Source organism: Kogia breviceps, chromosome 4 (genome assembly GCF_026419965.1).
Source record: "Kogia breviceps isolate mKogBre1 chromosome 4, mKogBre1 haplotype 1, whole genome shotgun sequence".
NCBI lineage: Eukaryota > Metazoa > Chordata > Mammalia > Artiodactyla > Physeteridae > Kogia > Kogia breviceps.
The window spans coordinates 47,159,239-47,175,560 of record NC_081313.1 but is presented as its reverse complement, the minus strand read 5'-3'; the positions used below and the strand labels follow the sequence as shown (position 1 = coordinate 47,175,560).

The 16,322-nt window shown below is 38.2% G+C and overlaps 1 protein-coding gene across 1 annotated transcript in view; it reads left to right on the top strand.

Annotated features, from left to right (window-relative positions):
- The window catches only part of DEPDC1B (DEP domain containing 1B), an 80,735-nt gene extending 66,539 nt beyond the window's left edge, over window positions 1–14,196 (top strand). The window contains exons 10-11 of the mRNA XM_059060972.2: window positions 8,581–8,766; window positions 13,190–14,196. Coding sequence (XP_058916955.1) covers window positions 8,581–8,766; window positions 13,190–13,351 — 348 coding nt within the window. The 3' untranslated portion in view covers window positions 13,352–14,196. The remainder of the gene's footprint in view (window positions 1–8,580; window positions 8,767–13,189) is intronic.
- Window positions 14,197–16,322: the final 2,126 nt, after the last annotated feature.

The following is a 16,322-nucleotide window of genomic DNA, read 5'->3' as shown; positions in this document are numbered from 1 at the left end:
TAAACTCCCACCTCTCCTTTATATTTTATGAGCCAAACTTTAAAAAAAACGTAAAAATGAAAAGAAATACTTTCACTGAATTTCTGTAAGGAAAAGTGATAGCAGTGACTCCGTTGCTCTGCATCCTTGCTGGGCTTGTGTATTCACATGGCACAGGCTTGTACTGCAGGAACGTAACCCTGTGAGCCCTTCATTGTCAGCTGAAGATCAGAAGGCTGAGTGATGATTAACTTAACCGCAGAGTAGCATGACCTGTGAAGGGGCGCTGTGCTGGCCCTGAATAAAATCAGTAACTACTGAATTGTCCAGTTACATTTTCTCTCTTAGAAGTACACACTCATTAGAATTGCCAAACAATTGTTTGTTTTAGTGCTCAAACCTTATAGATCTCTCTTCTCTCGCACAGGGTGCTCAGCCCCTCTGTCATAACACATTTAGGGTGGTACCTTTCTGAAAACGAAGTGTAACTTGGACTGTTCTGGTGAATTGTTTTGGAGCAGTTTCAGGGCTGACCCTGGGATAGATAAACAGTGAGGTCAGCATTGCTTTTGACACCAGCCTTCTGTTGACCTTGTCTGTAACCCTCTTCTTCCTCTTGTACCCTTTACTCATAGATATCATGTGTTTTTCTCATGTCCTAGGCTTCGGATGTCACATTTTACCTGGGCCTCACCCTTTTATTCTGGCCCTTTTCTACTTTTTCCAGAATTCTTGGTTCAAATACAAATTAAGTGTTGTGTGTGTCCTCCTTCCTTATGGTTCTGGTCTGTTTCTCTTGGGTTGTCCCTAAATGACCTGGTAAACTGATGCTGAGGCATGGAATGGTCTTCATGGAATAACCCTTCCTGGCAACACATTTATTTATTTAAAAAAATTTATTTTGAATTTTATTTTATTTTTTATTCAGCAGGTTCTTATTAGTCATCCATTTTATACACATCAGTGTATACATGTCAATCCCAATTGCCCAATTCATCACACCCCCACCCCCACCCCCACCCCCTGCCGCTTTCCCCCCTTGGTGTCCATACGTTTGTTCTCTACAACTGTGTCTCAACTTCTGCCCTGCAAACAGATTCATCTGTACCATTTTTCTAGGTGCCACATACATGCATTAATATATGATATTTGTTTTTCTCTTTCTGACTTACTCTGTATAACAGTCTCTAGATCCATCCACGTCTCAACAAATGACCCCATTTCGTTCCTTTTTATGGCTGAGTAATATTCCATTGTATGTATGTACCACAACTTCTTTATCCATTTGTCTGTCGATGGGCATTTAGCTTGCTTCCATGATCTGACTATTGTAAATAGTGCTGCAATGAACATTGGGGTGCATGTGTCTTTTAGAATTATGGTTTTCTCTGGGTATATGCCCAGTAGTGGGATTGCTGGATCATACGGTAATTCTATTTTTAGTTTTTTAAGGAACCCCCATAGTGTTCTCCATAGTGGCTGTGTCAATTTACATTCCCACCAACAGTGCAAGAGGGTTCCCTTTTCTCCACACCATCTCCAGCATTTCTTGTTTGTAGATTTTCTGATGATGCCCATTCTAACTGGTGTGAGGTGATACCTCACTGTAGTTTTGATTTTCATTTCTCTAATAATTAGTGATGTTGAGCAGCTTTTCATGTGCTTCCTGGCCATCTGTATATCTTCTTTGGAGAAATGTCTATTTAGGTCTTCTGCCCATTTTTGGATTGGGTTGTTTGTTTTTTTGATATTGAGCTGCATGAGCTGCTTGTATATTTTGGAGATTAACCTTTTGTCAGTTGCTTCGTTTGCAGATATTTTCTCTCATTCTGAGGGTTGTCTTTTTGTCTTGTTTATGGTTTCCTTTGCTGTGCAAAAGCTTTTAAGTTTCATTAGGTCCCATTTGTTTATTTTTGTTTTTATTTCCATTACTCTAGGAGGTGGACCAAAAAAGATCTTGCTGTGATTTATGTCAAAGAGTGTTCTTCCTATGTTTTCCCCTAAGAGTTTTATACTGTCCGGTCTTAAATTTAGGTCTCGAATCTATTTTGAGTTTGTTTTTGTGTATGGTGTTAGGAAATGTTCTAATTTCATTATTTTACATGTAGCTGTCTATTTTTCCCAACACCACTTATTGAAGAGACTGTCTTTTGTCCATTGTATATCTTTGCCTCTTTTGTCATAGATTAGTTGACCATAGGTGTGTGGCTTTATCTCTGGGCTTTCTATCTTGTTCCATTCATCTAAGTTTCTGTTTTTGTGCCAGTACCATATTGCCTTGTTTCTGTTTTTGTGCCAGTACCATATTGTCTTGTAGCTTTGTATTATAGTCTGAAGTCTGATTCCTCCTGCTGCATTTTTTTCCCTCAAGACTTCTTTGGCTATTCGGGGTCTTTTGTGTCTCCATACAAATTTTAAGATTTTTTGTTCTAGTTCTGTAAAAAATGCCATTGGTAATTTGATAGGGATTGCATTGAATCTGTAGATTGCTTTTGGTAATAGAGTCATTTTCACAATATTGATTCTTCCAATCCAAGAACATGGTATATCTCTCCATCTGTTGGTATCATCTTTAATTTCTTTCATCAGTGTCTCATAGTGTTCTGCATACAGGTCTTTTGTCTCCCTGGGTAGGTTTATTCCGAGGTATTTTATTCTTCTTGTTGCAGTGGTAAATGGAGTGTTCCCTTAATTTCTCTTTCATATTTTTCATCATTAGTGTATAGGAATGCAAGAGATTTCTGTGCATTAATTTTGTATCCTGCAATTTTACCAAATTCATTGATGAGCTCTAGTAGTTTTCTGGTGGCATCTTTAGGATTCTCTATGTATAGTATCATGTCATCTGCAAACAAAAAAAATCATGTCATTTACTTCTTCTTTTCCAATTTGGATTCATTTTATTTCTTATTGTTCTCTGATTGCTGTGGCTATGACTTCCAAAACTATGTTGAATAGTAGTAGCAAGACTGGACATCTTTGTCTTATTCCTGATCTTAGAGGAATTGCTTTCAGGTTTTTACCATTGACAGTGATGTTTGCTGTGGGTGTGTCGTATATGGACTTTATTATGTTGAGGTAGGTTCCCTCTATGCCCACTTACTGGAGAGTTTTTTTTATCATAAATGGGTGTTGAATTTTGTCAAAAGCTTTCTCTGCATCTATTGAAATGATCATATGGTTTTTATTCTTCAATTTGTTCATATGGTATATCACATTTATTGATTTGCATATATTGAAGAATCCTTGCATCCCTGGGATAAATCCCACTTGATCGTGGTGTATGATCTTTTTAATGTGTTGTTGGATTCTGTTTGCTTGTATTTTGTTGAGGATTTTGGCATCTATCTTCATGAGTGATATTGGTCTGTAATTTTCTTTTTTTGTAGTATCTTTGGTTTTGGTATCAGAGTGATGGTGGCCTCATAGAATGAGTTTGGGAGTGTTCCTTCTAATTTTATTGATTTGAGTCGTCTTCCTCTTTTTCTTGATGAGTCTGGCTAATGGTTTATCAGTTTTGTTTATCTTCTCAAAGAACCAGCTTTTAGGTTTCTTGATCTTTGTTGTTGTTTTCTTTGTTTCTATTTCTTTTATTTGTGCTCTGATCTTTATGATTTCTTTCCTTCTGCTAACTTTGGGTTTTGTTTGTTCTTCTTTCTCTAGTTCCTTTAGGTGTAAGGTTACATTGTTTATTTGAGATTTTTCTTGTTTCTTATGGTAGGCTTGTATAGCTATAAAATTTCCTCTTAGAACTGCTTTTGCTGCATTCCATAGGTTTTGGAATGTCGTGTTTTCATTTCATTTGTCTCTAGGTATTTTTTTATCTTCTCTTTGATATCTTCAGTGATCTCTTGGTTATTTAGTAACGTATTGTTTAGCCTCCATGTGTTTGTGTTTTTTATGTTTTTTCCCCTGTAATTCATATCTAATCTCATAGCGTTGTGGTCAGAAAAGATGCTTGATATGATTTCAATTTTCTTAAATTTACTGAAGCTTGATTTGTGACCCAAGATGTGATCTATCCTGGAGAATGTTCCGTGTGCATTTGAGAAGAAAGTGTAATCTGCTGTTTTTGGATGGAATGTCCTATAAATATCAATTAAATCTATCTGGTCTGTTGTGTCATTTAAAACTTCTGTTTCCTTATTTATTTTCACTTTGGATGATCTGTCCACTGGTGTAAGTGAGGTATTAAAGTCCCCCACTATTATTCTGTTACTGTCAATTTCCTCTTTTAGAGCTGTTAGCAGTTGCCTTATGTATTGAGGTGCTCCTTTGTTGGTTGCATAAATATTTACAGTTGTTATATCTTCTTCTTGGATTGATTCCTTGATCATTATGTAGTGTCTGTCCTTGTCTCTTGTAATATTCTTTATTTTAAAGTCTACTTTATCTGATATGAGTATTGCTATGCTAGGTTTCTTTTGATTTCCACTTTCATGGAATATCTTTTTCCATCCCTTCACTTTCAGTCTGTATGTGTCCCTAGGTCTGAAGTGGGTCTCTTGTAGACAGCATATATATGGGTCTTGTTTTTGTATCAATTCAGCAAGCCTGTGTCTTTTGGTTGGAGCACTTAATCCATTCACATTTAAGGTAATTATCGATATGTATGTTCCTCTTAACATTTTCTTAATTGTTTTGACTTCGTTTTTGTAGGACCTTTTCTTCTCTTGTGTTTCCCATTTAGAGAAAGAAGTTCCTTTAGTATTTGTTGTAGATCTGGTTTGCTGGTGCTGAATTCTCTTAGCTTTTGCTTGTCTGTAAAGCTTTTGATTTCTCCATCAAATCTGAATGAGATCCTTGCCGTGTAGAGTAATCTTGGTTGTAGTTGTAGGTTCTTCCCTTTCATCACTTTAAGGATATCATGCCACTGCCTTCTGGCTTGTAGAGTTTCTGCTGAGAAATCAGCTGTTAACCTTATGGGAGTTTCCTTGTATGTTGTCATTTTTCCCTTGCTGCTTTCAATAATTTTTCTTTGTCTTTAGTTTTTGCCAATTTGATTACTATGTGTCTTGCTGTGTTTCTCCTTGGGGTTATCCTGTATGGGACTCTCTGCGCTTCCTGAACTTGGGTGGCTCTTTCCTTTCCCATGTTAGGGAAGTTTTTGACTATAATCTCTTCAGATATTTTCTCTGGTCATTTCTCTGTCTCTTCTCCTTCTGGGACTCCTATAATGCGAATGTTGTTGCGTTTAATGTTGTCCCAGAAGTCTCTTAGGCTGTCTTCATTTCTTTTCATTATTTTTCCTTTATTCTGTTCTGTGGCAGTGAATTCTACCATTCTGTTCCAGGTCACTTATCCTTTCTTCTGCCTCAGTTATTCTGCTGTTGATTCCTTCTAGTGTAGTTTTCATTTCAGTTATTGTATTGTTCATCTCTGTTTGTTCTTTAATTCTTCTAGGTCTTTTAAAAACATTTCTTGCATTTTCTCGATCTTTGCCTCCATTGTTTTTCTGAGGTCCTGGATCATCTTCACTATCATTCTGAATTCTTTTTCTGGAAGGTTGCCTATCTCCACTTCATTTAGTTGTTTTTCTGGGGTTTTATCTTATTCCTTCACCTGGTACATAGCCCTCTGCCTTTTCATCTTGTCTGTCTTTCTGTGAACGTGGTTTTTGTTCCACAGCCTCCAGGATTGTGGTTCTTCTTGCTTCTGCTGTCTGCCCTCTGGTGGATGAGGCTATCTAAAAGGTTTGTGTAAGTTTCCTGATGGGAGGGACTGGTGGTGGGTAGAGCTGACTGTTGCTCTGGTGGGCAGAGTTCAGTAAAACTTTAATCTGCTTGACTTCTGTTGGGTGGTTCTGGGTTCCCTCCCTGTTGTTTGTTTGGCCTGAGGTGACCCAACACTGGAGCCTTCCTGGGCTCTTTGGTGGGGCTAATGGCAGACTCTGGGAGGGCTCATGCCAAGGGGCACGTCCCAGAACTTCTGCTGCCCGTTTCCTTGTCCCCACGGTGAGCCACAGCCACCCCCTGCCTCTGCAGGAGACCCTCCAACACTAGCAGGTAGGTATGGTTCAGTCTCCCCTGGGATCACTGCTCCCTCCCCTGGGTCCTGATGCGTACACTACTTTGTGTGTGCCCTCCAAGAGTGGAGTGTCTGTTTCTCTCAGTCCTGTCGAAGTCCTGCAATCAAATCCCACTAGGCTTCAAAGTCTGATTCTCTAGGAATTCCTTCTCCCGTTGCCGGACCCCCAGGTTGGGAAGCCTGATGTGGGTGGGGCTCAGAACCTTCACTCCAGTGGCTGGACTTCTGTGGTATAAGTGTTCTCCAGTCTGTGAGTCACCCACCCAGCAGTTATGGGATTTGATTTTACTGTGATTGCTCCCCTCCTACTGTCTCATTGTGGCTTCTCCTTTGTCTTTGGATATGGAGTATCTTTTTTGCTGAGTTCCGGTGTCTTCCTATCATTGCTTGTCCAGCAGCTAGTTGTGATTCTGGTGTCCTCACAAGAGGGAGTGAGAGCACGTCCTTCTACTCTGCCATCTTGGTTCCTCTTCTGTATTCTCTTAACACATTTATTTGTAACTGTGGCTTCTGGGGAAAAAAAAAATCTTAAATCAAAGACATGAATATAATGGTAGGAATTTTATCCACTGCAGAAGAACAGTAGATGCTATATTTTTGAGAAGATGAACTTTTGGACTCTGAACAATTTTTTTAACTTTTTAATTTATATTGGAATATAGCGATTAACACTGTTGTGACAGTTTCAGGTACACAGCAAAGCGACTCAGCCATACATATGCAGGTATCCATTCTCCCCCAAACTCCCCTCCTATCCAGGCTGCACATAACATTGAGCAGAGTTCCCTGTGCTGTACAGTGGGTCCTTGTTGGTTATCCTTTTCAAATATGGCAGTGTGTATACGTCAATCTGAAACTCCCTAATTATTCCTTCCCCCCACACTTGCCCCTTGGTAACCGTAAGTTCATTCTCAAGTCTTTGAGTCTGTTTCTGTTTTGTTAATAAGTTCATTTGTATCATTTCTTTTAGATTACACATATTAAGCCATATCATATGATATTTCTTTCTGTGTCTGACTTCACTCAGTATGACAATCTCTAGGTCCATCCATGTTGCTGCAGATGGCATTATTTCATTCTTTTTAGTGGCTGAGTAATATTTCATTGTATATATGTACCATATCTTCTTTATCCATTCCTCTGTCGATGGACATTTAGGTTGTTTCCATGTCTTGCCTATTGTAAACAGTACTGCAGTGAATATTGGTGTGCATGTATCCTGTTGGACTGTGTTTTTCTCCGGATATATGCCCAGGAGTGGGATTGCATGGTCATATGGTAGCTCTATTTTTAGTTTTTTGAGGAACCTTCATGCTGTGAAGGTGGCTGTACTAATTTACATTCCCACTAAGAGTGTAGGAGGGTTCCCTTCTTTCCACACCCTCTCCAGCATTTATTGTTTGTGGATTTTTTTTTTTTTTTTTTTGGTATGTCTTATTTTTTATTTTTTTTATTTTTTATTTTTTATTTATTTTTTATTATTATTTTTTTTATCAGTTATACATACACACATGCTCCCACATCTCCTCCCTCTTGCATCACCCTCTCTCCCACCCTCCCTATCCCACCCCCCCAGGCGGTCACACAGCACAGAGGTGATCTCCCTGTGCTATGCAGCAGCTTCCCACCAGCTATCTAATTTACATTTGATAGTGTATATATGTCCCTGCCACTCCCCCACTTCGTCACAGCCCACCCCTCCCCCTCCCCATATCCTCAAGTCCATGCTCGAGTAAGTCTGTGTTTTATTCCCGTCCTACCACTAACCTCTTCATGACATTTTTTTCCCTTAGAGTCCATATATATGTGTTAGCATACGGTATTTGTTTTTCTCCTTCTGACTTACTTCACTCTGTATGACAGACTCCAGGTCCATCCACCTCATTATAAATAACTCAGTTTCATTTCTTTTTATGGCTGAGTAATATTCCATTGTATATTGTTTGTGGATTTTTTTGATGATAGCCATTCTGACTGGTGTGAGGTGATACCTCATTGTAGTTTTGATTTGGATGAAATTAAGTATTTTTAATGGATGCTTTTATTTATAGATCTTGGTACCTTTTTCCCTCTTATTTCACCCTTCTGCCTTTTGCCCTGTAGTGTGTGCACATTTGTTTTCACTAGTTTCATGCTATGAACATGTTTGGAGATGGGTGCAGTACTTCCCTCTACACAGCAGCTGAGCTAAACTTGTACTTTTGTCAGTGCCCAAGGGAGGGAGGAACAGACTCTCCAGATGTGGGAAGAACCTACATAGTTCATCATGTGTGTTTGGAATCGTTCTAGTCAATATGTTCAGTTTGTGTGTAAATTTCAGATCTTATTAGAAGAGAGCACAAGGTTTTTTGTTTATGAAAATGGCTTTGGGGTTTTAAAAGGCAAAAACTCATATGCGACACTGTGGCTTTACGTGAATGTTTTTTGCAGTTATGGAAACACTTTTTACTTTTCATTATAGTTTTTCCCAGTCAAATTGAATGTCATATCATTCCTACTAGGAGATCTATGATCTGAATTAATTTTCGAAATTTATTTGAAAATGCACTTTCACTAATAATACCTTTGCCTCAGATAAAATACCCAGGAGCTGATATGGATATCACTTTGTCTGCTCCATCATTTTGCCGTCAAATTAGCCCAGAGGAATTTGAATACCAAAGAGTATATGGCTCTCAGGAACCTCTGGCAGCATTGTTGGAGGAAGTCATCACAGATGCCAAACTCTCCAGTAAAGAAAAGAAGAAAAAATTGAAGCAGGTAAAAAGGATATTCTTCATAAGTCATTTCTTCTCCCTACCGTTCTTATGTTGTTCTTTTTCCTTTTTATTCTCTATTTTAATAGGTTTCATACGAATCTCATCTTCTGAGACAGAGCAGTTTTGAAAGTAAATTATTCATTTCATATATTAATTTACACAATTATGGTCAGTTTTCCAGGTCTTTATTCTCCAATGTAGATCTTTTACCATTATTGAGCTCTTCATTTATGAAGCTATTCTCTAATATTTGTTCTTGGTTTTGATATGTGGTATGATGTGAGTTAGTGGAGCAATTACTTTAAATTCAGAGAAGCTGTCAAATGAGGACAGTTTCTTTGGATTTTTTTGAAAGGCAAATCAGACTGAATTCACAAGTGTAGAATGTCCAGAATTTAAGAGTCTTTGGTTTTACATAGCCACTATCAAATTGGTTTCTTGCTGCAGGCATCACTAAAAGTTTTTAGTTCTTGTTAAACAACACAGCTTAGGGTTTCAGAGAAGAGTTTTCAACTCAGCATAGGTTTAACGTGATCTTTTTTAAAACTTGAAGTGTAATTGATTTACAATGTTATGTTAGTTTCAGGTATATATACCTTGATCTATTGTTTTGTTTGTTTGCTTTTGTTTTTGTCTCATAAATCTCTTTTATTCAACACACTCCCCAGCTTTCTTTTTTTAAAATTGTTTTTAACATCTTTTTTTTTTAACGTCTTTATTGGAGTGTAATTGCTTTAAAATGGTGTGTTGATTTCTGCTGTATAACAAAGTGAATCAGCTATCCATATACATATATCCCCATATCCCCTCCCTCTTGCATCTCCCTCCCACCCCTCTAGGTGGTCACAAAGCACTGAGCTGATCTCCCTGTGCTATGCGGCTGCTTCCCACTAGCTATTGATTTTACATTTGGTAGTGTATGTATGTCCATGCTACTCTCTCACTTCCTCCCAGCTTACCCTTCCCCCTCCTTGTATCCTCAAGTCCATGCTCTACATCTGCCCCTTTATTCCTGTCCCGCCTCTAGGTTCTTCAGAAAAATTTTTTTTTTTTTTAGATTCCATGTGTATGTATTGGCATGCGGTATTTGTTTTTCTCTTTCTGAGTTACCACTCTGTATGACAGAGTCTTGATCCACCCACCTCACTACAAATAACTCAATTTCCTTTTGTTTTATGGCTGAGTGATATTCCATTGTATATATGTGCCACATCTTCTTTATCCATTCATCTGTCGATGGACACTTAGGTTGCTTCCATGTCCTGGCAGTTGTAAGTAGAGCTGCAATGAACGTTGTGGTACATGACTCTTTGAACTATGGTTTTCTCAGGGTATATGCCCAGTAGTGGGATTGCTGGATCATATGGTAGTTCTATTTCAGTTTTTTAAGGAACCTCCATACTGCTCTCCATAGAGGCTGTATCAATTTACATTGCTACCAACAATGCAAGAGGGTTGCATTTTCTCCACACCCTCTCTAGCATTTATTGCTTGTAGATTTTTTGATGATAGCCATTCTGGCTGGTGTGAGGTGATACCTCATTGTAGTTTTGATTTGTGGTTCTCTAATGATTAGTGACATTGAGCATCCTTTCATGTGTTTGTTGGCAATTTGTATATCTTAGAAGAAAGTGTATTCTGTTGTTCTTGGATGGAATGCCCTATAAATATCAATTAAGTCCGTCTTGTTTAATGTATCATTTAAAGCTTGTGTTTCCTATTTATTTTCATTTTGGATGATCTTTCCATTGGTGAAAGTGGGGTGTTAAAGTCCCCTAGTATGATTGTGTTACTGTCGATTTCCCCTTATATGGCTGTTAGCATTTGCCTTATGTATTGAGGTGCTCCTATGATGGTTGCATAAATATTTACAGTTGTTATATCTTCTTCTTGGATTGATTCCTTGATCATTATGTAGTGTCCTTCTTTGTCTCTTGTAATAGTCTTTATTTTAAAATCTGTCTTGTCTGATATGAGAATTACTACTCCAGCTTTCTTTTGATTTCCAATTGCATGGAATATTTTTTTCCATCCCCTCACTTTCAGTCTATGTGTCCCTAGGTCTGAAGTGGCTCTCTTGTAGACAGCCCTATATATTGGTCTTGCTTTTGTATACATTCAGCCAGTCTATGTCTTTTGGTTGGAGCATTTAATCCATTTACATTTAAGGTAATTATTGATATGTATGTTCCTATTACCATTTACTTAATTGTTTTGGGTTTGTTATTGTAGGTCTTTTCCTTTTCTTGTGTTTACTGCCTAGAGAAGTTCCTTTAGCATTTGTTGTAAAGCTGGCTTGGTGGTGCTGAACTCTGTCAGCTTTTGCTTGTCTGTAAAGGTTTTAATTTCTCCGTCGAATCTGAACGAGATCCTTGCTGGGTAGAGTAATCTTGCTTGTAGGTTTTTCCCTTTCATCACTTTAAATATGTCCTGCCACTCCCTTCTGGCTTGCAGAGTTTCTGCTGAAAGATCAGCTGTTAGCCTTATGGGGATTCCCTTGTATGTTATTTGTTGCTTTTCCCTTGCTGCTTTTAATATGTTTTCTTTGTATTTAATTTTTGATAGTTTGGTTAATATGTGTCTTGGCGTGTTTCTCCTTGAATTTATCCTATATGGTACTCTCTGCAATTCCTGGACTTGATTATTTCCTTTCCCATATTAGGATAGTTTTCAACTATAATCTCTTCAAATATTTTCTCAGTCCCTTTTTTTTCTCCTCTTCTTCTGGGACCCCTATAATTCAAATGTTGGTGTGTTTAATGTTGTCCCAGAGGTCTCTGAGACTGTCCTCAGTTCTTTTCATTCTTTTTTCTTTATTCTGCTCTGCAGTAGTTATTTCCACTATTTTATCTTCCAGGTCACTTATCCGTTCTTCTGCCTCAGTTATTCTGCTATTGATTCCCTCTAGAGAACTTTAAATTTCATTTACTGTATTGTTCATCATTGTTTGTGTGCTCTTTAGTTCTTCTAGGTCCTTGTTAAATGTTTCTTGTATTTTCTCCATTCTATTTCCAAGATTTTGGATCATCTTTACTATCATTACTCTGGATTCTTTTTCAGGTAGACTGCCTATTTCCTCTTAATTTGTTTAGTCTGGTGGGTTTTTACCTTGCTCCTTCATCTGGAGCATCTGTGTATTTCTCTGTCTTCTCATTTTGTGTAACTTACTATGTTTGGGGTCTCCTTTTCGCAGGCTGCACGTTCTTATTTCCTGTTGTTTTTGGTGTCTGCTCTCATTGGGTAAGGTTGGTTCAGTGGGTTGTGTAGGCTTCCTGGTGGAGGGGACTGGTGCCTGTGTTCTGGTGGATGAGGCTGAATCTTGTCTTTCTGGTGGGCAGGACTGTGTCTGGTTGTGTGTTTTGTGGTGTCTGTGACCTTATTATGATTTTAAGCAGCCTCTCTGCTAATGAGTGGGGTTGTGTTCCTTTCTTGCTAGTTGTTTGGAATGGGTTGTCCAGCACTGTAGCTTGCTGGTCATTGAGTGGAGCTGGGTCTTAACATTGAGATGGAGAACTCTGGGAGAGCTTTCGCCATTTGATATTATGTGGGGCTGGGAGGTCTCTGGTAGACCAATGTCCTGAACTCAGCTCTTCTACCTCAGAGGCTCAGGCCTGACACCCGACCAGAGCACCAAGACCTTGTCAGCCACACGGCTCTGAACTCCAGAACTCCACGCTCCAGAGGCCCTCCTTTGGAGGTACTGCCTCTCCCCTTCCGCACAGGTCCTACCTTGATCATTTTAAAAGTATTGATTCAAGAACAAGTGAATGGTGTTTATTTTTAAAGACTGAATCCTGCATAGTTTGATTTCTGATCACACCACCTAAGATTATACACAAAGCACAGGGGTTCTAGATTCCCATCCTGTTCTTCTCAGAGTAATTTTGGATAAGAGTTTAGTGGTGACGATCAAAGGGAAAACATTGCTTCTCTGTAAGCTTTCTGTAAAGTAATGTATACCAGCATGTTTTCCCTTCCATTTGGGTAGAAGCAGGTGGGGCTAAGCTGGAGAAGCAGGGAGATGGGGAAATGTTGCTGGGCCCAGATTTTCTTTGACTGTGTAGAACATAAGTCAGAATTACTTGTGAATATTTTAGAAGGGAGGTGTGTTTTTAGTTGGCAGAAGAGAAATTTTAAGAAGTATGACTAAAGCAAGTTTATTGCAAGATTAGATCAAATTAAAGATGAATCCAATCTATTGAAAGTGCAAGCCAATGATTTAACAAAAAGAAATGGATTTGTGTTGAAGTGAACTTGTGATGTTTTCTTCTTATTTTCTTTTCTGATGGAAAACAGTAAACATTAAAACAAAACAAAAATAGGGAAGTATTGCATCAGAAACTTATTTTAAAATTACAGTGCCCAATTTTATTGACTTTTGTTTGTTTTTTTGACACTTCTTGGATCTTTTTTTTTTTTTTTAGTTTCAAAAGTCCTATCCTGAAGTCTACCAAGAACGATTTCCTACACCAGAAAGTGAAGCACTTCTGTTTCCTGAAAAACCTAAAGCAAAACCACAGCTGCTGATGTGGGCACTAAAAAACCCCTTCCAACCATTTCAAAGAACTAGAAGTTTTCGAATGTAATACTTGGATAGCTGTTAAAGACCTCTGTTGTTGCTGTTGTTTTTGAGTAAATAGGTGGTTAGAGGACTATGGTTATGGAGGAAACAAGCACATAAACCACAGAATACTGAATTATAAAGATTTCCTGACTTCAAAAATTGTTGAGCCATTATCAGTATTTTTATAAAACTCAGTGCTGTTTTTAAAGTGTACAAACCAATTAAATATGAGACAAATATATAGTGGTAAAGTTAACGTTTTTAATTTGTTACAAAATGTAAGGGTATTTTCATTTTTTAATTTGTTGTTTCCTATAGTGTTTATAAAATATTTGTGTGTACATCCTAGTTACTGATGTCTTTGTGCTAGCCAAGACTGAAAAATAGTGTATATGTTTGAATAAGAATGACACTGGATACTGTTACTGTGATGCTATTGACCTAATAGCCAATTGTGATTTCTGCTGTGTAAATTGTTTTTCACTGTTGCACAAAGATTCTTAATGTTCTTTATTACAATGGCTGTGTCTTTTATTGCAGATCTGTTGGGTGCTATGACAGATTTTATGAAAGCTAGTTCTTTTATGATGTATGTATTAGTTGATGTTTACTTGTAAGTGAAGTAGATTTTCATCTGCCTGCACTGGTATAATTTCAGTCTTGGCTAAAGATGGAAAATTGAACTGGATAAATTCTTTTGGTCTCATTAGCCCTGTGATTCTAAGTCAAATCTTTGTTGTTTCATTAAAAACACAAATGGGTTAAGTAAAATGAGACTAATTCCTTTATAAGTATCAATATATTTTCCCCAGCTTCCTCATCCTTTTGAAAATGAATGTAAATAAATACTGTTCTTTTTAATACTGTACATGGTGTTTCTTTTTTGCCATTTATTTAGGTCAGGGAGTTCCCTGGTGGTCCATTGATAAAGAATCCGCCTTACAATGCAGGGGACGTGGGTTTAATCCCTGGTCAGGGAACTAAGATCCCACATGCCGCGGGGAAACTAAGCCCACATGCCACAACTACAGAGACCACACGCTCTAGAACCTGTGTGCCACAACTAGAGAGAAGCCCGCGCACCACAATGAAGAGAATGCATGCCACAATGAAAGATCCCACATGCCTCAACGAAGATCCCGCGTGTGGCAACTCAGACCCAATGCGGCCAAAAATAAATAGATAAAATTTAAAAAAAAGAATATATATATTTAGGTTGGTCAGAGAGAGCATCTTTTAGGTTGGTCAGAGAGAGCATCTTCAGATGCTAAACGTCATCACCTTAGCTAATGTTCTCACATCAATCATTTATTTCTGTGATAAAATAAGAAGCGAGTTTTGGGCTTTTGTACTAGACTTTAGGAGGTGCTTTGTCCATTTCTTTTGCTTTGCTTTGCCCTCTTGCAAATAGTGGTACACTTAAATTATGGAGCAGCTGGAATGCTTCTTTTGAGACTGATTACCCAAAAAGCTAAGAGCAGCACTTACTAATTGGCTTGCTCTGCTCTTTGGACTGAATTTTCCTTGCACTTGACACCCCCCTCTGTTCTTTCATAGCAGAATGCCTCCTGCAGTGGACTTCCTCTTCGAAGATGGAAAGAAGTATTCCTGTTGGTTTGAGTACCCCTTATCATGCAAGTATGGAAAGTAATGGGAGATTTCTAGTGTTTTAGGATTTTATTCTTAGACCTTGGAATTCTGTTTAGAGCAAATAATAAATCTACTTTTTGCTCTATTTGTTCCCTGAGGTAGAATTTACTTTCCAGAGTCTCCTCTTCTGTTACTTATCTTTGGGAATATATGTTACTGTTTTCTCTTTTTTCCCTTAAGTTTACTTTTTTTTTTTCTTTTTTTTTTTTGGCGGTACGTGGGCCCCTCACTGTTGTGGCCTCTCCCGTTGCAGAGCACAGGCTCCGGACGCACAGGCTCAGCGACCATGGCTCACGGGCCCAGCCGCCCGGCAGCATGTGGTATCTTCCCAGACTGGGGCACGAACCCATGTCCCCTGCATTGGCAGGTGGACTCTCAACTACTGCGCCACCAGGGAAGCCCAAGTTTACTTTTTTTTATTGTTAAATATCACATACTTATGGAGAGATCATAAAACATAATCACCACCTAGATGTGAAATTGAGGAGTGGATAAAATCAGTTTTTCAAAGTGGATGTGCCAATTAACAGCCCATCAGCAGTGTATAAGAGTTCCTGTTACTTAGTATCCTCACCAAAACTTGCTATTGGCAGTTTGAATTGTCAGTGTGGTGGATGTATAATGGCATCTCATTATGGTTTTACTTTGTGTTATTAATATGGCTGAAGACTTTCCCCACATTTTTTTGGACTTTTTTCACATTTGTTCAAATTTTAATATCAGCTTGTCAGGCTACACACACACACACACACACACACACACAGAGTTGAGATTTTGATTTCGATTGTATTGAACTTATAACTCTATGTGGAGAGAATTGCAGTCTTTATGATATTGAGTCTTCTAGTCCATGAACATGCTTTATCCCTCCATTTGTTTAGAATAAATGAGAAAAAAATTTAAATTTCTCTGTAAATGTTTGCAAATCTTTTATTAGATTTGTTTCCAGATATTTGATACTTTAAAAAAAAAGTTAATATCCAATTTCTCTTTTTTTTTTGGCTGTGCTGCGCGGCATGTGGAACTTCCCCAACCAGAGATTGAACCTGTTCTCCTTGCAGTGGAAGCGCAGAGTCTTCACCACAGGACCACCAGGGAAGTCCCCAAATTTTCAAATATATGAAAAAGTAAAGATAATAGTATTCATCCCCAGCTTCAACAGTTATTATTTAACTGTTTGCTCCTATGGTAAATGGGGTTATTTATTTTTTTCTATATTTCTTTATTTTTAAAAATCTTTATTTATTTAAGTTTTGGCTGCATTGGGTCTTCATTGCAGTGTGCGGGCTTCTCATTGTGGTGGCTTCTCTTGTTGCGGAGCGTGGGCTCTAGGCGCACAGGCT